This window comes from Rhinolophus sinicus, linkage group LG04, assembly GCF_036562045.2.
Source record: "Rhinolophus sinicus isolate RSC01 linkage group LG04, ASM3656204v1, whole genome shotgun sequence".
Taxonomy (NCBI): Eukaryota; Metazoa; Chordata; class Mammalia; order Chiroptera; family Rhinolophidae; genus Rhinolophus; species Rhinolophus sinicus.
The window spans coordinates 171,410,749-171,437,684 of NC_133754.1; the positions used below are offsets into that span (position 1 = coordinate 171,410,749).

At 52.8% G+C, this 26,936-nt stretch overlaps 1 protein-coding gene and 2 long non-coding RNA genes across 9 annotated transcripts in view; 2 read left to right on the plus strand and 1 right to left on the minus strand.

Moving 5' to 3' along the window:
• The first annotated feature begins 6,598 nt into the window (after positions 1 to 6,598).
• Positions 6,599 to 9,610, plus strand: LOC109459794 (uncharacterized). The gene is made up of 3 exons (XR_012495907.1): positions 6,599 to 6,665; positions 8,678 to 8,767; positions 9,489 to 9,610. It is a non-coding gene; the product is annotated as an uncharacterized LOC109459794 (long non-coding RNA).
• Positions 8,776 to 16,082, minus strand: KIF12 (kinesin family member 12). 2 transcript variants are annotated; one of them, XM_074330894.1, is made up of 18 exons: positions 15,987 to 16,082; positions 15,851 to 15,916; positions 15,422 to 15,751; positions 15,244 to 15,319; positions 14,726 to 14,860; positions 14,408 to 14,543; positions 13,513 to 13,604; positions 13,199 to 13,346; positions 12,378 to 12,496; positions 12,192 to 12,296; positions 11,496 to 11,598; positions 11,324 to 11,414; positions 11,035 to 11,121; positions 10,565 to 10,655; positions 10,389 to 10,493; positions 9,692 to 9,792; positions 9,482 to 9,600; positions 8,776 to 9,162 (listed from the first exon to the last, which is right to left on the minus strand). In XM_074330894.1, exons 1-18 carry the CDS (start codon positions 16,010 to 16,012, stop codon positions 9,041 to 9,043), a joined length of 2,052 nt encoding a protein of 683 aa, XP_074186995.1. In that variant the 5' UTR covers positions 16,013 to 16,082; the 3' UTR covers positions 8,776 to 9,040. The 2 variants fall into 2 exon arrangements, 1 of the variants encoding a protein (XP_074186995.1); XR_012495900.1 differs by lacking the exons at positions 8,776 to 9,162; positions 10,565 to 10,655.
• LOC141571174 (uncharacterized) overlaps positions 15,663 to 26,936 on the plus strand; it is a 32,805-nt gene continuing 21,531 nt past the window's right edge. For 3 of the 6 annotated variants that reach the window (XR_012495905.1, XR_012495902.1, XR_012495906.1), the window contains exon 1: positions 15,668 to 15,764. This is a non-coding gene — a long non-coding RNA (uncharacterized LOC141571174). The other 3 variants (XR_012495903.1, XR_012495901.1, XR_012495904.1) reach the window with 2 other exon arrangements.

Here is a 26,936-nt window from a genome sequence, read left to right on the forward strand (position 1 = left end):
TCAATTTATGTTGTTTTAAGCTACCCAGTTTGCGGTTTTTTTTGTTTCTTTTATTTTTCATGATACTTTTTAAGCAACCTTAGGAAACCATATGGCATTCATTAAACTAAACATTTAAGAGAATTTTTAAAAACCCAGGTCTGTTTATCTGCAAAGCTCACACTCTTGCTAGGGAGGCCGCAGGCCCTCTCCACGGCTCTTGGCATGGAGTGCTCTACACACACACCAGCCTCCCTGCTACAGCTGGGAATGACCCCCTTCAGACAGGAGGTTCCAAAACCAAGATCCTTGCTCGTGTGAGAATCCAGGAGTTCCCCCCACGGTCAGTAAGACCAACAAATGGTGTGTCACGTCCCTTCTGTAAGAGCCACACAACACATGTACCTTGCACCAGTATCAGGAACAAGTGTGTCTCTGTCCATCATAAGTGAGTGTATTTCCTTTGCTCCGACACTGAGAGTTTGGCTACTGATGGCATCTCCTTTTTGTTTGGCTTCCAGGAAGCTCAAAGCCATGTGACAAGTTTAATCACAGCAACCGTATTGGCTTAGATTTTGGGGACAATTGTCTTCCCTCTTGTTTACAAAATTTCTCACTCTTTTATGGTTTGGTCAGTGGTGGCAGTAAGGAGGCTTGCAAAGAAGTGAGAGCCGGAAGTTCTGGCTTTGGGGATGGCTTTCCCTTTCTGAGGCCAGTGTTCCTCACCTATAAACAGAAGATAACAGTCCCTATCCTGTCTGCCAAGAGGTTAAGTGAGGCAGTGTGTGTGACAGTACTCCGTAAACTGTCCACTGCCTTACCTGTGTGATGGACTCAAGGTGTATGTCTTTGGAGAAACCAGGCCTGGTATAAGAATGAAAAACCAGCATTGAGTCATTACTGGGAATAGAGCCGCCCTACTAAGGTTGCCTACAGCGTACCATGATGGCTCCTCTGGTCTTCACAGCGTGTCTGCATTATTAGGGCTGTCAACCCCGCTTGCTAATGGGAAGCCCGAGGCACACGGAACCAAGAAGAATCTGGGCCTCTTTGGACAGGACTGTTCATTTAGCCACACAGCCTCTCCTGGGGGAGGGGAGAGGCCAGGGACTGGGCCCCGAATGTTGATCTCTTCTCCTGCCTCTAGGGATGTTTGTTCTCTCGAGATTATTAACCAGCAAGGGAACAAACTCTGCCAAGACCCACTGGACTTTGAGCGGCTTTTTAAAAATTAACCCTGGGCCACAAAGATGGACAGCCAGCAGTGGTAAGAAGCTGCTAACCCCTCTTTCCTCTCTGGCTGTCAGGGTGGGAGGTTGGAGGCTCTGGGGCCCCTGCACTCCTAGGGGTCCCAGGGCTCCAAGAGTCCACAGGAAATGGCCAGGTTCCAGAACCATTTCAAAGGGAGGGGGAGGGCCTGCGCCATGTAGGAGGCCTCAGAGCCTCAGAGGTGCCCAGAGCAGTAGGGAATAGAGGCCTCATTTTCAGGTGAAAACACAGGTTCAGGGAGGGAATGGGACTTTTTCAAGATCACCCAGTGTGTGGCCAAGCTGATGCCCAGGCCTCCTCCCATCACTTATTCATTTGTCCATTCATTCATTCACCAAATATGCACTCTGTGCTTGGTGGTGGGGTTAGGATGGAGAATACGACAGACCTCCCAGAGCTCACTCCTAGTCAGGGTGGGATGGGAAGGAGTGAGGAGAATATGATGAGGCAGGGTGGTCACTGCAGTGATGGGGGAAGCAGAGGCCAGGGGAGGGGAGTCTAACTTGATGAGTAGGAGTTAGCGAGACAAAGTGCATGGGGTGCATGAGGGAGGAGGGTGGTCCAGACAGAGGGAACAGCAACTGCAAAGGCTTAGAGGACGAAGAGGGAGAGAGAAAAATGCATTTGGAATGCAAACAACCAAAGCCCCCAGGTCTGGAACTTGGGGGACAAAGGAGAGTGGCAAGATGAGGCTGGAGCTGGGGCTGGGCTGAGAAGATCAGACTGATGCCAGGCCAAAGGGTTTGCTCATTGTCTGGCGTGTGCAGAGAGCACGGGCGGTTTTCAGAGGTGAGTGGCCAGTCGGACTCATAATCGGGAGAGATCAATGAGGAGGCAGTGGGAGTGGGAGGCCCAGGGAAACAGCTCCCTCAGAGGTTTTCCAGGAAGAAGGAAGGAGCAGGGGCACTGGGACCTGGTGAGTGGAGCAGCAAGGACATCAGGACATCGGGCAGAACTGAGACCAAAGGGTGTGCTCAGGGCTCAAGCCTTCCTCTGCTGACGGTGAAAGGGGATGGCAGGGTGACCTTCCTTCCCTACAAGGAGGTGTCCAGCTGCGGGCCTCACCCCCAAATGCCTGACCTTCCCAGCTCCCTTGAACTTGGAGCCAAAGCCTATCTGTTCATGGCAAAGCAGCGCCCAGGACTCCATGACCAGTGATAAGAGAGGGGATGTCCTCACTGCTCTGAAATTTCTAGGTTTTGTTACTCATTCCCTATCCTTGTCCCAAAGACTAGGGTCCCAGTTCTCGCGCCTTGCTGGGTGACGGTGGGGGCAGTCCTTCCCTCCTTGGCCTCACCTTCCTCATCTAGACCTCCAAATGAGGGTAACAGTAACTCATTTGACAGGGCTGAAATAAGAACTGAATGAGGGACTTTTGTGAAACTGCTCCCCAAGTGTGCACGCGGGAGGGACCGATGTCATCACAGGCACTTAGCACAGCATATAGGAGAAGTACCAGGCGAGGGCTCCATGCAGGCTGCAAAAAGGCGTGAGCAACCCATGTCCACTAGAGGGCAGCAGAGGACTTCCAAAGACCACGGGTTTGCTCACAGATGGCGTCGTCCAGACCAGGAGTCAGAGGCGAGCGCAAAGGCCTATAGGACAGGTCAGACCAGGGCAAGAACCAGCCTTTCTCGCAGAGTTTGCTTCAAGTCCCCAGGTGAGTGTAAAAGATCCGGCTTCTACCTCGCCTATCCCCACCCTGGCTGTAGAGCTGGACGCTTAATAAGAGCTCATAGCTTAGGGGCATAGAAGAATGTTCTTGCTCTTTGGAGAGAGCTTAGCAAATAGTCAATGCTAGCCCTGTGTGGAAGGTGCCCTTCGGTGTTGTCAATTTAGCTCCCTGATTGTGGGAGCCGGTGGCTTAGCCTGGAGAAGCAGAAGATGAGCCTTTTTGGAACTGAGTGTCCTTGAGACCTGTTTGCCCCGTGGACAGAGCTGTGGCCGAGGGTCTGGTTCTCTTTGCACCCCTGAAGGGATTCCAAAGGAATCAACTTCCAAAGGCCTGTCTGCATCCAGGAAGAGGCATGAGCATTTCCTGATCTTTGCAGGCCCGTCTTATCTAAAGCAGGACCTCGGGGCCTGCCTGACGCCTTGCTGACTGAGTTGACCTCACCCAGCATCCTTGCAGGGACTAAAATAGCTCTTTTCTGAAACCACGAGGCAAGCTGGACTCTTATAAAGTCCCACTGGCCTTTCGTCAATGGAGACAAATGACTGTTTCTCAGTCACCTGCGTTGGCTTTTCTGTTGGACGAGAGTCCTGAATGGACACTTCTCTGTGGAAGAAACCTTGTTAAAAAGGAGCTGTAGAGCTGGCTGTCAACAAGTTCGTGAGTCTGTATAACCAGAGTCCACACAGTGATGCATTTCCACTCCTGACAGTACCGGAATGGCAGAATGTTTATGCTGAGAGTCTCCATTAGTAATAAAAATAGTAATTACGAGCAATTATTTAGCACTGACCGTGTGCCAGGCTCTGTCCTAAACAGTTTATATGGATCCACTCTCGCAATCCTCACATCATCCTCTATGAGCACTTAGTAACGTCTCAAAGGGTAAACCAATCATATCCCCACTTTATGGAGGAGGAAACTGAGGTTCAGAGACCCTAACTACCATAACCCAGGTTCCACTTTGTATGTTGGGTGGACTGAGGCTGAGAGTGGGACTTGGTTTGCCAAGGTCTGGAGACCACCCAGAGATCCACCCAGGGCCCTGCCCATCACACAAAGGCTGGACTTCAGGGGTCCACTTCTAATTCTCTTGGTTCCAATGCAGGCTGCCCAGAATCTTGCTTCACTGAGTAGTTTGTAAAGAATTCTTTTGTGAGGGTTCCTCCATGGAGGAAACAGAGCTTGGGAAGTCTCTTCCTCTGCCTCATCAAAGACCTCTACGTGGTCTGGCCTTGCTGGGTTGTGCTGGGCTTCAATGGAGACCAACTTGTCCAGGGAGGCTGCCCCCTGTGCTCAGTGGTTCCTGAGTTGGATAGGAACGGCTCCTCTATTTGCCCTTCCTCTGTGGTCCTACTGGGTGGCATGAGGCATGGTGGTTAAGAGCATCTATTCAGGAGCCAGTCCACCCTGGTAGAAATGCCACGTTTGCCACCTACTATCTGTGTGGCCTTGGGCCAGTTCCCACACCTCTTCTTGCCTTGGTTTCCTCACTGCAGGATGAGGATAATAATAGTTCCTACTTCACAGAGTTGTTGTGAGAAATGAATGACCGATACTGGGAACAATGCTTGGTACCCCAAAAATTTGCTAATTGTTATTTATTCTGCTGATAGCGATTGTCCTGTTCCCTCACATGGCTGGAAGCTCCTTAAGAATAGGGCAGTGGCTCAAGGTCAGGCCAATGTCCCTCATGCTCAGTAGAACAGGTCTGCCCTTCAAGTAGGGACTTAGTGTGACAGGTGAGAGAGTGTGTGATCAGAGCCATGAGCTGAATGAAATTTCTTGAAGAAGACACCTCTGGCCAACTTCCAGAGGTCTTGCTTGATGGCCAGCCAGTGTAGATATCAGTGATGGCAGGGGCTTGTCTGGCTCACATAGTAGGTCTGTTGCAGAACACGCTTAGAACCCAGGTCTCCTCACTCCAGTCCTGGTCTCCAACCACAGCACCGACCCATCTACAAAGTCCAGTAGCTGCTGTTCCTTGTTTCATAGCAAGACCACCTACCTGCCCAACCTTGCCCCACCATATTTGTTTGTTTAAAATAAAGACAAGTCTTTGGAAGCTCAACAAAGAGACAGAAATGGGAAAAGTCATCTAAGAGGACACAAAATATCCTTCAAAGTGGTTAAAATCAACCTGTTGTGTATAAAATTGAATAAACATGAATTTGGAGCAAGTGTGTCTTTAGACAAAGGGAAGAAAGACCCTGAGTGAGGGAAAGCAGGGCACATCTGGGATGCCAGAGAAGGCTGGTATGGCTGAAGCAGACAGAGGGATGGGAGCGAGATGCTCTTGGCAGTAGGAGCTTCACACTCTCACACTGACTTCATCTCTTCGGGTCTAAAGGGGGTTTGGTTGCCCAGATGAGACCTCATAGCCTTTTAAACACAACTATCCATAGCAGTACTCTGCCTGAAGCTCGTGCTGTCCTACCATCCTTTCTGCATTGGCTAAGAGTCGGGGTCCCCAAGGATTTGGAGAACTCAACCAGGGTACCAACAGCTAGATTTGGCTCTCTAGATTTGTCAGCATTCTAGAAATTCATGGATGGACCTGCAAACTCTGAACATTCCCACCTCCAGCCAAAGATTCCAGAGAATCCCCTCCCAACTTCTATATAATGTTTTAAATTTTCAGAGATCTTTTAGGGATTTGGCATTCTGAGAAATTCCTACCATGCTTCAGGATTTCCAAGTTCTAATGTTCTAATGCCCCCAGTTCTAATGTTCTAAGGTACCAGAGATCTTCTAAATTGGCAGTTCTGGAGAAATACTACCCTATTTCACGGATCCAGAGATCTGCCCCCAAATTCCAGCATTGTGGAAAAGGCCTACAGCTTTTAGGGTTCCAGAAGCATCCCCTGGAATCCAAAAGTTCCCAGTAAGGACCACTGGATTAGAAGCCTTGATGTGTGATTGGGTCCTATGGAATTCCCCCAGGGTTTAGGGTTTAGGGATTCTGGACAAGTGGCAGTTCGAGAGTGAGGATGCTGATTGGGAGATGGACACAGAGCTTATGAGATGGGGCAGTGAAGAATGATTCCTTTGTGTTCTGTATCTATCTCTGGGAAAGTACATGGGGGGGGGGGGGTTTGCTGAGCTGGAACTAGGAAACTGGAAAATCGTGGCTGGCTCCAGCAGAGTCATCCAAACACGAATGAACCGGCAACAGCCAGGGTCCCCCTGGGTGGTCCCTGTCCATCCTCCCAAGGCAGTCAGCAAAGCTCTCACACTCAATGCCAGAGGCCTCCCCTGCCTGAGGCTAGAGACCTCCCAGCAAGCAGAGCCATGGGACCAGTGAGTGAGATAAGGGCTCTGGGGAAGGGACGAGCCCCAGCCGATGTGGCATCAAAATTACCTAGAGTAGAAAAAAGTGACTTTATGGCATGAGTCAGGCTCACCCTCCTCCCCGTCTTCAGGTCTCTGCACAAATGTCACCTGCCCAAGAACTTTCCTGACTCCCTGATTTAGAACTACATCTGCCCTGGCAGACGGACCTCACCACTCCATTTTGCTTCGTAGCGTTTATCACTCACTATCTGACATCCCACGTATTTTGCCCATTTTCTTGTTTCTTGTCTGTGTTCCATGAGGGTAAGGATTCTTATGCTTTGTTCAATGCTGGCCCAAAGTGGGTTCTCTAAATATTTGTTGAATTCTTATTTTTTTAAACCCAGGTTGTCAATTGCATCAAATTGTCATGTTGACTACAAGTTGCTGTTTGCTAAATCGTCTGCAACAGGTAAAGCCTTGTGTGATCCTCTTTGCATGTATCAGTACATTTACTCTCCAGGACCGGCCCATGAGGGGCTACTATTATTGTGTCCGTTCTGCAGATGTGGCCACAGGGGCTCAGAGCAGTTAAGTCACCTGTCCAGGCTCAGTCATGGATAAGTGATGATGTCTGGACTTGAACATGTGTGACTCAGTCTGTGGACTTAACCACAGCTGCCTCTGCCTGGCCCAGCCGCCTGTGGTGTCTGCCGTGACCCCATGTCCCCGCGCTCTGCCTTCGTGGGCACTGGTCTCCCACTCACCACTGTCGAACACCCCACTAATGCTTGGTCACAAGACTTGCCTTTCAATACCTGGCCACTGGGGACTCCAATCTGGGCTGAGCCTGCCAGGCCCAGCTTCAGGGACCAGCCCTGCCGAGAGACTCAAGTGTCAGAGGCCCTGCAGTGGGGACGCCTGAAGCCGTCGCCTGCCCCAACCCACACAGCATGCTCAAGTGTAGCTTTGCGGCACCTTGCTTTTAGTCTGTGGGTCCTCACTTCTTTGGCGCAAGGGAGGCATAATTAGGGAACATCCCCAGGGCTGTTTTCCAAAGTGGTGGTGGGTAGGAGTGTGCTGGGTCTTTTCTTGCTTGGTTGCACTGGTTAGAGGGGTGGGGACCACAGGATTTGATTTCCTTAGGCCTGTGGGCAAGTCTGAGCACTGTTCCAGATGGTGGCTGCAACCCCTGCCCCAGGGGTGTCCTCAGGCTTCCTGCTACTCCCCAGCTACCCCCTGGCTTGCCCTTCCCTCAGTGTTTCCCAAACCTATGGCTGAGGTTTGCTTGCCCAGGGCCTTCCCCGAGCCCAGGGCCCAGGTCTCAGGGGATTCCCAACTCGAGGCGTGGCTCAGGCACTTCTGGTTGAGGAGTCTCATTCCTCCCCGCACTGCTCATTCTCCGGGTCCCCCTGCCTCCAGCTTACCCTCACCGGTCAGTCCACCTGCCACAGTGGCCAGTGTGACTTAAATGCAAACCTAAGCATGTGACAACTCAAGACCCTTCTGTGGCTCCCCTTTGCCCTTGGGAGGAGCCCAAACTCTGGGTGTGGCCCACAAGGCCATGCACTTCCTGGCCCTGCCCACCTGTGGAACCTCAGGGGTCTATGGGCTTTTGCCTCGGCAGCCCCTCCACCTGCCCTGGTCCAGCTGCTGTCCACCCTCCCTCTGAGCCTTAATCATAACTCCCTTTGGCAAACCTTCCCTGACCCCTCCATAATTCCTGAGTGGGTGACCCTCCTCTGTGCCTCCAGTCCCCTGGGTTTCCCTGTCAAAGCACATGTGTGAGGTTGTAAATGTCAGTCTGTCTGTCCCCCACCTGCTGTGAGCTCCCTGTTCCTTGCCTATCTTGTTCACCACCTTGATTTGTAATTGACACCAGTGGTGATTTGGGGATGAGTGAGTGAATGCATGAACCAATGAAGGAATGAGCCATCTGGGTCTCAGTTTTCCTAACTATAAAATGGGAGAGCCTCATGGCTCTTTTTATAATGAGGTCCTTCCACTAGCACCCCCAGTTTCTCGTGTCACGTCTGAACTTCCCCATAATTGTAGACCAACTGCATCCTCCTGGGCACTATACCAGGATTCCTCACCTCTTGGATCCTCGCTGGAGCGCAACAGCACAGAGAGCCATGTCTCCCATCTAACTGACTGAAAACCAGGAAGTGGTCCAGGGAGGCTGCAGGGCTTCCCAGGGTCTCAGAGCGGGTCTGTGGCATCAGAACTCAGGCCTGATGATCCATCCAGCACAGGCCACAGGAAGCTGGTACCCAGAAGCGAGTCCCTAAGTCCACCACCTGCCCCGGCTCAAGGCCAAATCAGTTTTCCTCAGGCCTCCTTCCTGGAGATGCTTACCATTCAATTTCCCCGTGTTTGCCCAATGGCATACAGTAGTTGCTCAATTAAAACTTGTAAATACATGAAAGGAGATGGGAACCTGGACTATTCCTGATCAAAGTGTCCTTGCCTCTTCTTCCTCAGACTCCCCCGAAACCACCCCCTCCCGTCTGGGATGTCCCCATGGGAAGTGACAGGATTAACCAGACTTGGAGCTGAGGCCTCTCTTTATTGGTATGTATATTTCATCACCTGCTTCTGGTTTCCCCTGAATCCGGTCTCATTTCTCATAGTCTGGAGTGGCACCCTCCCTTTGCTCCCCCAAATTGCCCTCTAGCCCCTCCCCACTAGCTCTCAGGAACTGTCCTTGCCCAGCCCGGCTACAGAGGAGCAGTAGCTGCTATCCCCATTTATCAGATGAGGAGACTGGAATCCCAGAGTGCAGAGTCCAGCCCAAGGTCACACAGTGGTTTCCTGGGTTTCTGTTTTGCCCTCAGTGGGAAGGACTTAGCTTGTACTTCGTGAGCCCTTGCTGGGGGGTGGCAGGTTCTGGCGACGTCGCAGGGAACTGCCAATCTGGTCTCTGAGGGCCTCCAGTCTCCGGGCCAGGTTTGGAACTGTGGCCCCACCTAAAGGGCACAGTGAGACTCAAGGCCTGCACGAGACTGGACCCCTCTCTACCCAGGCCCATCAGAGGGGTCCCACCATCTCCTGGGGAAGCTTCAGGTGGTACCCATTCCCTTCCCCGCCACCTACACCATGGGCTCCGGTATACATTCGGGCATGCAGGTGGCCCTAGGAAGAGAATTCCAAGTTTGGAAACAAGAAATGTCCTAGAAATCACCTCTCAGCATGCACCCTATTTCAGAGATGGGAAAACTAAGATCTGGAAAGAATGTGTTCTGGCCCAAGATCACAAAAAAACACCTCCCTCTTTCCCTTCTTCACCTCTCAGCACTGGTGATGTGTTCGGGGGCGCCATGGGCAGGGGAGGTGCAGAGGGTACCACCTCCTCTTCGGTCAGCATCTCCGCCAGGACTCGGGTCTGAGTCCAGTCGCTGTGGCTCCTGGGGCAGGGTGAGTTGGGTGATGGGAGGTGAGCCTCCAAGTTCCCAGGCCTCCTCCACCCCCATCCCAGTGCCCCAGCACCAGGCCCACCTCTCTCTTGGGCACTTGGCAGAGCCGGGGCTACGTGGGGGTGCCCAGGGTGGGGGCCGAGCAGACAGGGTCATGCCATCTGGGGCTTTAGAGCCAAACACCTGCAGGAAAGACCAGAGCCCACACTGGGTGACCTCAGCCTTGCCTCTCTGCCCCACTTCCTTGGAGCTCACTGTGACACAACCATGCCTGCCACACCTGCCCCACGAGCCACCAAGACTGTCAGGTGGGCTTAAAGCTGTGGGGTCTTGGTTGCTCTTTCTATGGGCAGCGGGTGGCCTTTATAATGTCCTCCCTGGAGACTAGGAACTCCCTGAGAGCAGGAACCGTGTCTGGTCTATATCTGAATCCTTAGTGCCCAGAACAGGGGCCGGCACAGGAGCTTAGGGGAGAGTCGGTGAACGCGTGAGTGAACACATGAATAAGAAAATGCATAAATGAGTAATATGTATGTAAATGAATGAATAAGCAAAGGGCAGAGTGAGTTCCTAAAAGAAGGGAAGATGGCGAGAAGGGGGAGGCAAGGTAAAGAGCTATTCTGCACCCGGGGCAGAGGGAGCCCAAAGCCAGCCACTCACCCCTATGACCCAGCCTGGGACCCCGGAGGCCCTGGAGCTCTGAAGCCCAGGACTCATCCCCTAGATCAAGGTCTCCAGCTCTCCCAGACTTCCCTCACCCCTACTTGGGCCTTTCCTACCTGGGGCAGCTGGAGCTCCCTCCGTGGGCAGGCCCAGTGGGCCAGCGGGGCTCGGCACAGGGGGCAGAGGCGGCAGCAGGGGCAGGAGCAGAGGGGTGGCAGTGCCTGCAAGAGGGCATGTCAGAGGTTCCCTGTTGTCCTTGCTCCTCCCCGCTTTAGGCTGGGTAGAGACTCACATGACAGGAGGGAGCTGGCACCATCACACAGGGACATGGTGGGGCTGGGCCAAGGCCCGGCTGGTGAAGGTAGCAGGCAGAAAGGAGGCGCCTGGAAAGAATAGTGGGTCCGTGCCTGTGGCCCTTAATGCTACCACCAGGCTGGCCCCCACACCCCTCCTTTCAACAAACGGAACATTGACTCCGTGCCAGGCACCGTTCGCAATTCTTTACAAATGAACTCATGCGATTCAATCTTTAAAACAAGGCTGTAAGGTGGGCATTATATTATCCTCATTTCATAGATGAGGAAACCCTGGCAGTGAGAGGTTACGTGACTCACCCAAGGTCACACAGCTAGGTGGCAGAGCTGGTATTTGAACCCAGGTGGTCTGATCCAGAGGTAAGACTCTTAACCATTTCATTAAGCCACCCCTTTTCCACCTGCCCTCTGTCTCAAGGCCTGTCTCTGGGCTGGTGGACATGCTCACCGCTCCAATTCATGGACCTGCTGGGCCAGGACGCGCTGCTCATCCCGGGCCAGGTCCCAGCTACTCTGCAGCTGGCTCTTTTCTTTCCTGGGAAGAATAGGCCCCAGAAAAGTAACAGGAGGCAGGGCTGATGGGGGTATCAGTCATCTCCTCATTGCAGTGTAGTACGAGCCCCAGCAGGCAGGTGGGGACAGAAGGGAGCCATAGACTAGAGAGGGGGGCAGCTTGGCAGAAGCAGCTCAGCAGTAAGGGGTGGGCACCAAGTCCCCTGGCTGGGGCTGGGCCTTACCTGAGCCTCTCATTCTCCAGCATAAACTCCTGGAGCATCCCATAGAGATTCCGCTGGGCCCAGGCCACCCGGGTCCCACTGAGTCCGGAGACTATAGGGAAAGGGGAGGTGGCTGGATCCGTAGGAGCCCCAGACCCTCTCCACATGCTCCCAACCCCCAGGGAGCTCATACCCTTGAGGTTCATTTGGCTCAGTTGGGACCGTAGGAGATGGTTCTCCTCCTGGAGTTGCAATATCTTAGTCTCCAAATGCTGGGGTTGCTTTGCCATAGGGGACTACAGGGAAAGAGACCCAGAACTGCCATTTATGGTTGTGCAAGTTGTGCACTGCACAAGGGCTTCCGGGAGTGGGGAGTGAGTGAAGCCTAAAAACGAGCCCATGCTTCACTCACCAGCCTTGCATCCGAGCACAAGTCTACACCTGGAGGGAACACCTTACCCTAATTGCAGCAAAGTGCCTATGGCCTTAGATGCATGCCTGGAGAGCCCACTCTAAGCTGGACCCTGCTCCAAGTCCAACCCCAAATTCCTGTTCAGACCTGGGTCCAGATTCTGACTCCAAACAAGACCCCACATCAGACCCCAGCTCAACTCAGACTTAATAATGCTACCAGTTGGGATCCCGGCTAGACCCGGAATCATATCCCACATCAGACTCCCACCTTAGACCTTAGACCTGCCATAACCCTGACCATGACCCTGACACTGACCCCACCCGACCCAACCATGATCTCATCATCAGGATTCCAATTCTAATCCTAACTCTGACTCAGTCCCGGACATGAACTGTAACAGCAACTCAGGCTCCGACGACTGCCTGATCTCCAGCCCTTGCCACTGCCATCCTACCTGCGTCTTCCGCTACTCACCTTGGGGGCCTGTGGCCGAGTAGTGACCCGCTGAGCTCGGCTGGCGTATCGCAAGGTACTGAGAGTCTCGGGAAGGCACTGGACTGAGGGGGACACGCAGGCCACCTGGGAGGAGAATGTCTTGAGTGTTTCTCTCTGGGAGCCCCCCCCCAAACCCCAGCCCTCCCTGCCAGCCCCCTCAGGTACCATGAGAGTGACCCCGCGCCCCCCCAGTGAGTCCGCCAGCAGCTTGGTGAGCTTGCTGTCTCGAAAGGGGATGTGGCTTTGCTTCCGCTGTGGGTCCAGCAGCAGGGAGATGCAGTGACCTGGGTGGGGACAGCGAGGCCCAGTAAGGTTACACCCCTTGTCCAAGGACACACAGCTGGTCCAGCAGAGCAGAAACCCACCTAGGCCAGTGTGCTCTAAAATCCCTCTTTCCATGTGATCTCGTTCCTCACTCAGATTGGCCTCTGCCATCAGACTGGGGCCGGAGGGCAGAGGTGGCCCTGTCCAGCCCAGACCCCCAGTGCCCAACAAAGGGTCTGGCTCTCAGCAGGGGCTCAGGAAACATCTGACAAATGGACGGAATGAAGAGGAGCTCCCCACGCACGCCGCAGTGGAGGCCCAATGACCTGGGGTGGGTGTGGGAAGACAGGTCAGGTCCCTTCTCACTGGGCCTCAGTCTTCCCAACTGCACAAGGGACAGGTTACATATGTGAGGGCTCACACTCTGTACTTGAGTGTGTCCACCTCCCAAACTAGAATTCTAATAGAATGAAGCTTCTAGGGCTTATAAAGTCATCAACATAGTTCTCAGAGGGGAGGCACAAGTCAGAGCAAGCTGAGACCAGGAGGCCTGCCTGTGGCTCTTGGCTCTCAGCTCCCTAATTCTCCTCCATGCCCTATGACCCCACAACCCCTCTGGTTCTACCCCCGCTCCACTCCCCTACCCCCACCCCTTCTGTGGACAGCTACAGGTCAGGCAAGAGGAAGGTCTCAGGACGTCAGACCTGGCTCCCAGGTCTCACCCAGGGCCAGCAGGCTGCGATTGATGCTGTTGGCCTCAAGCATCAGCTCCCCACGGGATCCTGTGGCTGCCACCTTCTCACTGCCGGCCAGGTCTACAAAGCACAGCTTCCCACCAGCAGGGTCCCCGGGATCCACAGGAGGCATCTGCTGGGATTGGGGGATCAGAGCTTGACAGGGACTGTCCCCATCAAAGTCACAAAGCCAAAGTTTTCACTATGACTTCCTTTGCACACCCAAGGTGGTTTATACACCCAGAAGCGGACCTTTGCTGGGTGGCCCTGGGCCAGCTCCTTCCCCAAGCTGGGGCACTCACAGTCTGGCGGCTGATATAGAGTGTGAGCAGGGCATGGCTTCGGCTGGAGGCCTGGTTCAGGGTGTGAGCTGAGCTCCTTCGACGGCTAAGACCTGGAGGGGAAAAGCAGCAGGAACTGGACCTGGTAGGAAGAGCATGTAGTCACCAATAAAGGCGAAGGAGCAAAGGCATCCTGGTAGAGGGGCCAGCCTGTGCAAAGGCACAGCGGCAGGAAAGGGGAATGATGGCATGTGGGCTGAGACAGGTGAGCATAGACAGGTGAGAGGGGGATGGAAAGAACTGAGCGAAAAATGTCAGATTCGCATCTGGTATACATCCTTCCTATTGCTTTGTAGAAGGAGGGAGAGGAAGCAGAAAGACCAGCTAGGAGATGTGGCACAATGTTGGGGCAGGAACCCAGAGTCTCAGTGACCCCAATGCCTGCCACAGGGTGGATGGTCAATAAATATTTGATGAATGAATGAGTGACACTGGAACAGAGGGGACCTATCAGCTAGGCTAAGAGGTATGACCTTTGCCCTCAGGACACTGGATGGGTCTGGAGTGTCTGGAGGGGAAGAGGAATGTGGTTTGCTGCATGGAGGAGCATGGGTCAGAGCGGGAGAGCCTTGAGGTGGGAAGACCTATCCCGGGAGTAAAAAACAGGCTGAGGCAGAGGCCCTGGGCTGGAGAGAGGATGGGCCCAGAAAGACTTTGGAAGGTACAATCAGCAGGCCTGGGGGTGGGATGGGGGCCCTCCTTGGGCTGTGTCTGAACTGTCGGTTTGCTGGCCTTTTGCTGCCACAAGGGTCTTCTCTGAATCCACAGCTCCAGCAAGGGGCCCTGAGTGCACTCAGTGAACAATAGAGGGATGGGCTTCCCCTGTACCCCAAAGCTCCCCTGAAATAGCACGCACCCATTTGCAGAAGTTCCATCAGAGCCCCCAGACTCCCAAACTCCACCACCCGCAGCTGCTCCACATAGAAGCCCCGAGTCTTGTTCCAGCGAACAGGAAGGGGCCGGGCAGACCCCAGGCTCAGCAAGTCTCGAACCTGGGTGATGTGGGTGGAGGGTGAAGGAGGGAGCTGTGAGTCCACGTTCCATCCACCCCTAGGCCTTACTGACAGTGCCCCCCCACCACACACCACCTATTCTGCCCCTTGACCCAGGCTCCTTAGGAAGAAATGCCTCATTGCAACTGTGGGCTGTCTTTCCGGTCACCTCTGTCCCCCACCTGCTCATTGTAGATCTCCAGATAGGAGGCATGGAGAGTGACGGGGCTGCCCAGGTGCTGCACACGGTCCAACAGCCAGGCGAAGGTCCTCTGCATGATGCCACCCTGGCTGGGGGGTAGAGGCACCCCCTCTCCCTGGGGGCAGAAACAGCGGCGCCTGGGGCTGGGTCATCACCACCACGGTAATAACTACCCTTTGTAGAGCCCTTACTTACTATGCCCTAGGAACTAACTACGAAGTTCCCATGTAACATCTCATCTAATTCTCACAATCAGTACTATCGCTTCCATTTTATAGATGAAGAAATGGAGCTAGTAAGTAAAGGAGACAAAATTTGAACTCCATATGGGGCAAGTAGCTTTACCTCTATGGGCCTCAGTTTCCTTTCTGCAAATACATGAAGTGGACTGCACTGTCCAAGGCTCTACCCTCAGGAAGCCTGCGCTGCCAACGGCTCCCCAGAGCGTTCAGCCCATCAACCCCAGACCCACCAGGGCTCCCATTGCGCTTGGCCCACCTGGGGAGAAGGCCCGGTCAAGGTGTAGGTCTTCCCGGAGCCGGTCTGGCCGAAGGTGAAGACGGTGCAGGAGAAGCTGCGGGCAGCAGGGACGCGGCTGGGCCCAGGCGGAGGGCGGGGGTCCGCGGTGGGGTCAGGGCAGTGCGGGGATGCAAAGCATCCCCAGGGCCTCACTCACCCGCGCAGCGCCAGCCCCGCAAGACGCCGCACACCGCAAGCCCGGAACACGTCCTCCTGCGTGCACGCCCCGTCCAGCACGGCGCCGAAGCGGAATGCTACATCGGGACCCCCGCCCGGGGGGCTCACCTGGGGGAGGGGCGGTGGAGAAGGGGGGAGACGCCTGGGAGGGCGGGGCCCGGGCAAAGTTGCCTGAGGGGAGGGGCAAGGCATCCTTCCGGTAGGTTTTTTAGAGGGGGAGGGTTTTCTCACCTGCAGAGTCCTGGAACCCGAGCAGTGCAGCGCGCTCTGTTCCCCTCGACGCAGCTCGGCAGCGCTCATGGGACGCACCCTGTGGTCCGACGGTAGGGATGATGTGCCACCCCGCTGTCTCTCCATCGGTCCCTTCCCTTCCTTTCTCTTGGGCACTTCCTAACCAATCTGTACCCACCTGAGCACCACCTGGATGGGCGTTTCCGGCCCCTCTGGCCCCTGCTCCAGGCTCCACTCAGGGTCCCTGTGGCAGCAAGCTGAGTTAACCATCCCGGCGCCCAGCGGCTCTTTGAACCTCCCAGAATCTGCCTTACCCATCGGGGGAGCCGCGTTCCTCCATGTCCTGCTTTGCACACGGAGTTAGCTCCGCCCGAGTTTCGTTCCTTTCCCTCCCCACCACCCTCCCTTCACCACGCTGGGACTAACTATACACGCCTTACATCCCCCACACCCATCCCCCCTTCCCAGGCCGCCATCCATCCGGAAAGGCTCTGGCCTGCCCTGGGCCAGGTAGTTAAAGATTTACCCACCGCCTCCTCTGTGGTGGAGGAAGTTTCTCCCAAGCTAGGGAACCCCTAGCGAGGAGTTTCTGGATTCTGAGGATTCCTTGCTCTTGCCCAGTGCCATCAGAAGGGACCACCCAGACCAGCCTCCTCTGTGCGCAGATAGGAACAGGGAAGCAGGAATGGGAAGGACTCAGCCAAGACCAAACAGCTCTGCCTATTCTATCCGCATACTCCTCCAGTTTTGTAACCTTCCCCCTCCTCCCTTTCCCATTCCTAGGAGCTTCACAGCGCAGGGGCCTAGAGGGGTGGGAGGGGCCAGGTCTTAGCTCTAGGAAGACCTGGCTGGATTGAGTTCTTCTTGAGTTGAAGCATCTGGTTAAACATTAGGCCACCTGCTTCTACAATGCCAAGGCTGATCCAAGGCCAGGACTGTTGTTTAACCCTCTCCTGGTCTGGCTGTAGATGTGCTGGGGTGGGGCACTCACCCATTGGGTGCCACGCTCCATGCTGGGCACCAAGCAGAGAAATCCCATCGTTTTGCTAGAGAGACAGGTAAGTGCTATTTAGTGCACAGGGGCTTTTAGAAAGAGTTCAGAGGCCTGTAGGGACAGGGATGTGAGGGTGATAGGTGAGGGTTATAGGGTATTCTAGCAGGATCTATAGGGAGAGTTAGGTAGAACAGAGACCACTGTCCTGGGCTCTGCCACTAACATCCCAGAGAGCATTGGCCACGTCATTTCCCCATTCTTAACTGTTTCCTACTTGCAAAAAGAGAGCAATGATTTTACGTAGTTCTCCTGGACTTACAATGATTCAACTTACGATTTTTCAGCTTTATGATAGTGCAAAAGCAATAAGCATTCAGTAGAAACCGTACTTGAATTTTGCATTTTGATCTTTTCATGGGCTGGTGATACACACTACGATCATTTCTCGTGAGGCTGGGCAGCAGCAGCGAGCGCAGCTCCCAGTCAGCCACGCCATCACGAGGGTAAGCAACCGATACTCTACATTTAGACTTAATGTATTTTCAATTTACTATGGGTTTATTATTGTAAGTTGAGGAGCCTATAATTGAACGTGATTCATAAATTGTACAAAATTATGTAAAAGCCAAAATAAAAATCCCTAGATAATCTCCACAATACCTTTCTACTCTGAAATTTCATAATCTATGACATATTTTTTTAATCCTTGAGGTTGATAGGGCAAGAATTACTATTCCTGTTTTTCAGATGAAAAAAACAAGAAAACAGAAGTAGGCAGGGGAGGCTGTCTAAAGAGAAAGCAGCTGTAAATGGTGAAACAGGTTTAAACCCAGAGCTATGAGCTCTGAATCTTAGTGCTATTTGCTATGGCCGGCTTCCCTTTTCAATTGTAAACCCAGTAAGTGAACAAGTTGCTCCCTAAATGTCCTTAAAAGGGTTGAGGACTATCAGTCAGTCACATTTTAGCATGGGCTGATTTAATCAGATTGCTGTCCACCGCAAACTGAACTGAAATGGGATTTCACACCCAAGGGATTTTGAGAATAGGGCAGAGACAAGGGATAGATGCATGTTGGGGTGTGATGAGCTGTTTGTCGGGATTTTTTTTTGCACCAGGCTCTCAAGCTGGGTCAAAATGTGTACATCACTGGAGGTTCCGAGCTTGTCCTCTATCCCAGACTGCACCTTTTCATCCAGAATCGCGGGACCCCCCATCGTTGACAGAGAGAGAGAGAGAGAGAGGGAAGGCTTGCTGCGAAACTCAAGAGCATTTTAGAAGCCGCAGGACCCTGCAGGGGTGTATCTCCAGGCGTACATAGCTAGAGGGCAGCAGAGCACCACGCCACTATGGCCCCAGGGCTCGCCACAAAGGAGGCTTTGTCAAGGGCAGCTATGCTCTTTCCATACGTTTTCTCTTTAGCTTGAGCAGTGCGCAGGGGCTGACCAGCCTGATACTGTGGAGAGGGATGAGCAGGCCCTCAAGAGGTGCTCCTTGAGGGAGTAAATAAAAGCACTATTGAGCAGTCAGGGGCCTCCCACACACACCCCTGCTCTGTTCCAGCCTCTTCAATCCCAGCCTTCCTCCCTGGGAAAATCCTGCCCTGACTCCTGACTCCCTGGGGCCTCAGAATAAAGTCAGCTCCCTCGCTGAGATTCAAGGTCGTTTAAACTCTATCTCCTGCTGACTCCTCTGGCTGTCTCTCTCCATTACCCACCTGCCCCCCTCCGCTGCATCCAGTGCTCCAGCCCAAAAGCTTTTCTAGGCTTCCCTCTGATTCCCTAGACCTTTGTTCCTGCTGTTCCTTCTGCCAGGAGCTCTCTCTGCTGCCTGGTGGACTTGTCTTGCAAGCCTTCCTGTAGAAAGCCTTGCCCGTCATGCCCTCCCCACCAGGTCTGTGCCCCTGCGGCCTCCGGGGCTTCCCTCTGTTGCAGTGCTGATGACACTGGGTTCAGTACTCTTCCATACTGAACACAGTAGGTTGCTCTTCCTGTCTGTCGGGAGCACGGACTGTGCTGGTTTCATCCCTGTGGTCTCTGAGCCAGCACAGGAGCCTGCACACAGTAGGAGCTCAGGAAATGTTGGTGGGAAGAAGAGAAGGAGCCAAGGAGGAGGAAGGGAGGCTGGTGAGAGGGTTGCTGGATGCGTCGTGGTGCATCCCTTGCCAACCGCCATCTCTCCTCCCTCCCTCCTCTCAAGACTAACCGCAAACACTCAACTTCATGATGTAAGGATTCCTTTAGGGACTCATTTATCATGGTGATCATCAGCTCCTGCCACAAAGCTGCTCTCAAATGTGCCCAGAAGCTGGGTGACACTCTCCCAGCCTTGGCCAAGCTCCCAGATGAGTCTGGGGCTCACCCTGCCAGACAGCTTTGCATTGGACTGAGGTGGGACAGAGATGAGAAAGAAGATTGGGGAGGAAGGAAGTTCTCCCTTTATCACATGACACTCGTCTTTCATTGTTCCACTTATCCCACCCCTTTCCCCCCCCCCATCATGAAGGGACAGCCAGATGGATCCAAGTCCAGTTGTGAAATTTTCCAAACAGAGCTTGCTGTAATCTTTAATTAAAATGTGAATGTAGGCCATAGGACTCATTTCACAACATTCTCCAAAGCAAGGGCCTTAGGGAATCACTGAATTAACTTCTCGCTGGTTGCCTACACCCATTTTACAGATGGGAAAACTGAAGGGCGGCCACTATAGGCTGAAGCAGCACTTGTACCGATGGTGAAGAGCTGTGATTTTAGGGAGAGATGGAGAGAGTCACAGTAACCCATTGATGCCCCTGGGCTACTCTTTCCCCTGAATACCTGGCTCCTCTCCTCCACAGCCTCACAAGGCTTATCTGCTGTGTCTGGTGGGCACTGGCAGACATGCCAGGCTTCCTGCTCAACAAGGAGCCTTGTGAGGGTACAGATCACCTCCCAACGCCCAGGGCCCGGCACAGAGGCACACCCACTAACTAACTGTCTGATGAAGGCATGAAGGTCCAAACAAGAGGAAATGAGACCCCCTAAAGCCAGGCTTTGGCTTTCGGTAAAGATGAGCCTCTATGGGTGGTTGTGAAATCAAAGGACCCAGGGTTGTTGAAACTCCCTGCTGTTTCCAGGATCTCAGCTCTTTTTCCTAGAAACATAATCAGCTTTCCCCTGAGTCAGTCTGTACCCACTGTTCACCCAGGATGACTTACCTATGAGTTGGATATTTTCCTCTAAAAACAATGGTAACGTGTAAGAATGTTAAGGGGCATTAAGGACCCTCTCTTGCACAACGTTGCCTCATGTGTCTGGAACCTTCTGAGTCAGAGGGATGGGAGTTGATATTTGTTGAACACTGGGCACTTTTCCTACTTCATTTCAACTAATTTTCAAAGCAACCCTCTGGGACTGGCACTACAAATGTCCCTATTTTATAGATGAGACTCTGAGTTGCTCAGTAACTTGCCCAAGGTCATGCACCCACTAAGTGGTGTGGGAATCTGACTGTCACCAAAGCTTGTGTTCTGTCCTCTACTCTCTGCAGCCCTTTTCTGTGAGCTGTTCTGCAAAACTAGACTTGGATAACTGAAGTTGACCTTTCAAGTACACAACTTGCCTTAGTTTAACCATCTCTGTTGAAACGTGTTCCCATATCAGCTTTCACCCTGCCCTGCCTTCTTCCCTGGGGAATGTCGAGTGATACTTTAAGGCAGTGGCGCTCCACCCCGGTATCAGAATCACCTGGCGATTCCAGGCCCCACCTCCAGAGATTCTGATTAATTGGTTTGGAGGGTGGGGCCAAGGCATCAATGTTTTTAAAGCCCCCCAGATGGATCTAACGCACAGCCAGGATTGACAAATTCAGCTTTTGATATTTTTCTTGATGACCAAAGTCATCCTATCCAGTGTGTGTCTTGGGCTATATTCTGGTAGAGTAATTTTTCAGGTCCTGATGGGCTTTTTGAGACTTTCTGTCTGCTTTTTCTGGTACACCCACCTTTCTCTTGGGACCACATTTCCTGATGAGCCATCTCACTGTGATCCTGGATTCTCTCCTTTCATTTCTAGCGTGGGATCCACTGTACAACCTATGATAATAGGTTGTACAAAGCAGAACTGCTCATAAGCCCTGCCTGCAGGGACCAGGGGGATCCATTCAGCTTTCCAGATTTTTCTTCCCTGCTAGGTTGCCTCTACACAGGTGACAGGAAGTTGTCCAATGTGGCAACTGCAGCTGCATATTCAATTGGAATGTTAATTAAGCATACCCAAAATATCCACTGTGCGCTGGGTCATAAACTAAGTACTAACAACCCACTGTGTCATTTGGTTATGAGCACAGAGTGGCTGCATCCTCTCCCAGGAAGCCCTCCTGGATTGGGATGGGAGCCCTCCCCTGAAGACCCACACCCTCCCACACCTACCAGCACCATGACCTTAACCCATTTGGCAGGGGTGGAGGTGGTACATCAATATCTGTCTGGCTCAGAGAACTCTAAGCTCTCTGAGGGCAGGGACTGGTCGGTGAATCAATGCATGTCTGTTAAAATGAACTACTCGTAGCAGCTGGGACCAAATGCCATGGAACCACAAGCAGAGAAAGGGAATCCTGGCCAGAGAGCAAAGGCTAGGGTATTTGGGAAGGCTTCCTGAAGGAGGTGGCATTGAAGCAGGCATAAAGGAGAAAAAGAGCATTTCAGGCAAAGGGGACAGCAAAGGCCCAGAAGTAGCACAAGTTGAAGAACAAACTGTTATTTAGTGGGGTCAAGGCCCGCGAGACTGGTGGGATCATACTCCAAACTGCCAAAAGGCAGAAGTTTCTATGGAAGCCCCGGATTGCTCCTGGCTGGAAATTTTACTCCCTCTTCCAGAGGAGCAGAGCCTGGGGATGCTCTGGTGCCCCCTCCTTGTGATTATTCCAGCTCTTCCGAGGAAGCGCCACTCATCCTTTCAGAACTGAGGACACTGAGTTCCTGAGGCCTGGGTGGGTGCCAGGCCCCACTGCTGACACGCCCCTCTGGCAATTCAGGACCTGGAACGCCGAGCTGGGGCTTCCAAATCAGCCCAAGCCCTCGGAGCTGGTCCTGTGGGAGCAGCGGGAAACATGTCTCCCAGCCCAGTCATCATTCTGTGCTGTTACCCAGTGGAAACCCCCCTCCCACTCACGCCCGGAGCCTCAGTGTTCCCACATGCAAATGAGGACAGGGGACCACAGGTAGCTAAGACCCTGCCTGCTCCAGGATTCTGAGATTTCTGGGAACAAACAATATCTCTGCCTCCCTGGGAGAGGTTGAGGGGGAGACGCAGCCCCCCACAACCCCACGATTCCATCCCTGAGACAGTCATTTCTCTCACTACGTCTACAAGGGTTTGATTAGCACCCATTTCTAGGGCTCTGCGCCCTTCATTTTTTCTTGCCAACCCATCTATCTTGACCCCTCTCCTTTCCAATTTTCATCAACTGGACCTGTCTCCCCCCTCCCCAGAATTAAAAGGGGCTGAATTCTCTTAGCCTTACCCAATTCTCCCCTGCCACCCAAGTCCACTCTGACACTATATTAATACTATCGTATTAGCATGTCTGCTAATACTACCATAGCTACCACTGTTTACTAGTACAGCTGGTACTTCTACTATTACTATCACCAATAGTACTTCTGGTAGTTCTTCTACTACTAATACTATGACTACTAATACCATTGCGACTACTGGTATTTATAGTACAGTATTTTACTACTGCTACTACAACAATGAACTATTTATTTACTGGTATTTCTCATAGCAAGCATTATGGCTTACACACAATGGGTCAGAGACTGAGCTAAGCATTACCTATCAATTGATATCATTTAATCATAACAACAGCCTTCTGTGATATTGATATTCTCCCTACTTTATGAATGGGGAAACTGAGGCTTGGAGAAGCTAAGTAACTTGCCCAAAGACACAGGGACAGTAAAAGAATGAAGCAGGATCTTGACCAGAAGCCTGACTATGGGGGCAAATCTGAGATCTAGAATCCTGCCCCTTGTCTGCACTTTGTCTGGTTTCCTGAGTACATCCTTCACTTATCTTGAGTCCCCAGGAAAGGATTCCCTGAAGCTGTAAAAGGAAAAGGGACCTACCCATTTGCAAGATGTCTATGTAGAATGCCGTGAGCAATTCACACAGTAGGTGTTCAATACATACATTGTTTGAATTAACTGGATTCTAAAAACTACCCTTTGAGGGACACAGGAAGATTCAGACGCTACAGTTGGGGAAACAGACTCAGAAGTGCAGTGATCTTCCCAGAGGTACAGTTGGGACTACACCCCAATACTGTCTTTTCATGACCTTAAGTATGTGAACTATTCACCCTTACCTCGAACTCTTCTGTATGCATTGCACTTTACAGTTTACAAAGCTCACATATTTCTCATGTTATTGCATTCTCACAACGACCCTCTGAGGGAGTGATCAACTCCGCTGTACGGATAAGGAAACTGAGGCTCAAATTGTTAAGGCAGCTTTTGAAGGGCTCCTGGGAGTCAATGGCAAATCCAGAATTGGAACTAACCTCCCCCCTCCACCTCTTGATGAATCCGAGTAGGGGCCTCCGAGCTGGAAGAATCCAAGAGGCCTGTCTTAGGACAGCCCTGCCCACTCTGCCCGCCTCCTCAGCCCCTGTGGTGGGCGAGCCCACAGCCCCAAGGGGAGGAGACAACTGGTTATTTCTAGCCCGGTACTTAAGGACTGGCCAGGGAGTGGGGTGTGGGCTGGCCAGAGGGCTCTGTGCTCCCAAGAGGGTCTGGCCTTTGGCTGTTGAGACCTAGGCAGGGGGTCGGGGATTTCTGTCCAAGCCGCCTAGGCTAGCCAAAGCTGGGCCGTTGTCCCGGGAGAGAGCAGGCCACCCCCTCCCCAAAAAGGTAAGATGTAGGTAGCCAAGATGCACACAGGCAGCTCATTCAACTGCCTCCAGCTCAGCTGACCCTGTTCTGGGCTGGGGCCCAGACTGAGGCACTGCCCCTGCTGTTCCTGAGAGATGGAAAGAGCAGACAGCCATCCTGATAGGGGCCTGACGCAGTCACAGGGGACTGACGCAGTCACAGGGGCCTGAAGATGTCACAGGGGCCTGAAGATCACTCAAGAGCAAACACATTATGTTCTAAGCACCTCCTTTGTGCCATCCTCCCTCTCAGCAGGTCTGCAAGCTGGAAATTATCATCCCTCTTCCCCTTGTATGAGGAATGCTCTTGCCACACTGACCCCTTTCAGAACACCAAGTATTTCCTGCCTCAGGACCTTTGCATGTGCTGTTCGCACCACTGGGAGTGCCCTTCCTTTAGCTCCTCACGTGATTGGTCCCTCTGTCTACAGGCTTGATTTTAAAAAGCCAACTTTCAGTGATGTCTTCCCTGACTCCCCCAATAGGTTTCCCCCTTCCCCATACACATACCTTGTCTGTCACCCTCCTCTGTTTCCTCCTTGGCATTTGTATTTATTTTATTGTTGTTGTTGTTGTCTCTCTTCCCAGAGAGGGCAAGGACAAAGGCTATTTTGTTGACCGTCGTGTCCCCAAGGTCCAGCAGAGGGTCTGACACATAGGATAAACATTTATCACATGAACAAGGAAGGGAAGGGAAGGTATTTGCCCATGTTCTCACTGTTAGAGGGCGTCCTCAGCATCCAAACTCGGCTCTGCCTCTCTCCAAAGGCGCCACCATGCCCCCTGTGAGCGAACGCGGTGATGACGCCACATTCTCTGCACTGTTTCTTCCTCAGCCCAGAGGCACACATGGGGCTCAGTGCTTTCTCCAATTTCCCTCACAGGTCTTCCACTTTCTGCTTGCGTATCTCCAAAAGACAGGGAGCTCAACCCATCCATTGCAATATTAGAAGGTCCCTTCTGATGCCATGTGACCTTTTGAACAACGGAATAGGTTGTTCTTCACAATTTGTCATCTGCTGAAGAGGAAGAATTTCTGTCGTTAGCACAAGGCTTCCAGACTTTGACAATGCACTTTTCTGGTTGTTTATTTCCTGAGCCCCAACCATGGGCCAGGCCTGTGGTCACAAAGAAGAGAACACAACAGCCTTGGTGGCTGCCATCTCAATGATGTTTAAGGTCTGTGATGGCCTTTGAGCCATAGAACAGACCTGGTCCTGGTGGAGGGGGATGTGCTATCGATCTGATGCTTCTGGAACCTTGTGGTGCACACCTATCACCCAGAATCTTCAGACACAGATTCAGGTACAGCAAATCTGGACAGAGAGTCTTGCGTGTCTTATAAGCTCTTGGGCGACGCTGCTGCTGCTGGTGCATGGACCACACTTTGAGGAGCAGGGTGTAGACCCAACTGACGAAGGAGGGCAGTAAGGCCCAGAGTGAGGAAGGGACTTGGCCAGGGTCACCTGGCCAGGCAATGGGCTGAGAAGGGACCGCCCGACTCCTCCAGCCAGGACTCTGGAATTCATGGCGCAGGCCGGGCTCAGTGTGCCTTTGTGAGGCGGCATACCTGAACTCACCCGGCTGCCCACCCCTGTCCGTGAATAGCGGGCCTCTTTCCTTCCTGCACCAGGCCAGGCGGGCGTGAGCCCATGGCCGCCCCCTCCCCTGCACACACACTCACACACACTCATACACCCCAGCCGGCCCGGCTGCCCTCCCTGTTTGGGGAAAGTCAACAAGAGCATTTGAAAAGTCTTTCTGTGTGGAGAATCTGTTTGTATAGGGGGAGGAAACGGAGAGCTGGCCAATAGGTAGAAATATTAATGAAGCTTGTTATAAAGGGCCCATTCACGGCTCTCCGAGTAAATAGGGCTCTTGTCGGACTGCCACCTTATCTGCCAAGTTCAAGAATGTGGTTTGAAAAAATAGAATTTAAAGGGGTGAGGTGGAGCCTTAAATGGCTGGCCTGCTGGTGCTGGAGCCAAATACAGGAGGAGCCTTTACTGAGGGGGCTGGGTTGGGGGCACCGGGCGCTGGGTCTTGGGGTGATGGGCTGCCCAGAGACAAGGGCTAGGGGAGGAGCTGCCGAGGAGGGGGGCTCAGAGGATCCTGTGCGCCCGTGTGGTGTCTGGCTCAGGGCTTGCGACTCCTCTCTTTAGCTTCCCACTCGGCAGTGCAGGTCAGGAGTGGGGCAAGGCTGCAGGGGCGTTTCATCCCCAGTGTACCTGAACTCCTTAGGGAATTTTGCCCCTTGTGGTGTTGGTATGGGGTCTCTGGATGGCGTTTTAGTAACTCTCAGCCATAACGCAGTGCTACCCATAAACCTCAGTCATCTTCTCTCACCTGCTACATTCTACTTTGCAAATTACCCAAGCAAAACAAAGAAGAGCATAAAAGACTGAGGTATTCAACCCACTCATTTCACATAGGGCAAATTCTGGGCTCAGAGAAGGAGAGTGACTAAGATCATTCAGCAAGTCTAGAAGACTTGAGACTTGCTTCCACTTCTTGTTGGATCAGGTCTCCAGGACCGAGGACGGCGTCTGGCACAGAGGAGGCACTTTGTCATTTCACAGGCGCAATGTCTTATTTTTAGCCCTCAACTTAAAGCAACGTATAAGCAAGGGTCCTGTCTTACACCCAGTTTTCACCTGGCCAGCTGCATGGCCTTGGGCAGGTGATTTTGCCTCTCTGAGCCTCAGCTTTCCCTTCTATTGTAAAATGGGGTCATCAAGACCTGCCCCTCCCATTTAGAAGACTCGGTGAAGGGATGTTGGTGAGGTGCCCAGCGTTGTGCCAGGCTTTCGGTGGGTGGCCCAGGAACCGTGGCTGTGGGCATTTCTTTTTCAGACCCAGCCTGTGGCACAAGATAGTGTCTTCAGGAAGCCTATTTTCAGCTTTATGTTTCAAGAGGTGGTTTCCACTTGGGTCTCAGAACGCTGCCCTGTGCGAGGGTCACAGGAAGCTGGTAATTGGGAGTCAGGGGCTTCTGCTACGGATGACATTAGGCAGCACAACCACACTGTTGTGTGAACTATCGTGAGGGTCTGCGAAGAGGCCCTGCAGGAAGCTGGCAAGCAGCTGACCTTCCATCTCCCCCCCACATGGCTGCTGAGAATCCACCTCTGTCAGACAAGGGTTAACCTGTGTGTGGGGAGAACATTTATGTCGGTTTTTCTTTGCAAATAAAAAGGCGGGGGGGGGGCGGGGGGGGGGAGAAATTCCTGTAAAGCAGAAAGGAAATAATCAATGCAAAACTAAATGGAAACACTTTTTAAAAGGCTCTGCCAGGGGCTTGCTATGTAACCTTGAAAACTGGGGACTTAAGGAGATTTGGAAAGCAGGAAGTCGGCAGCA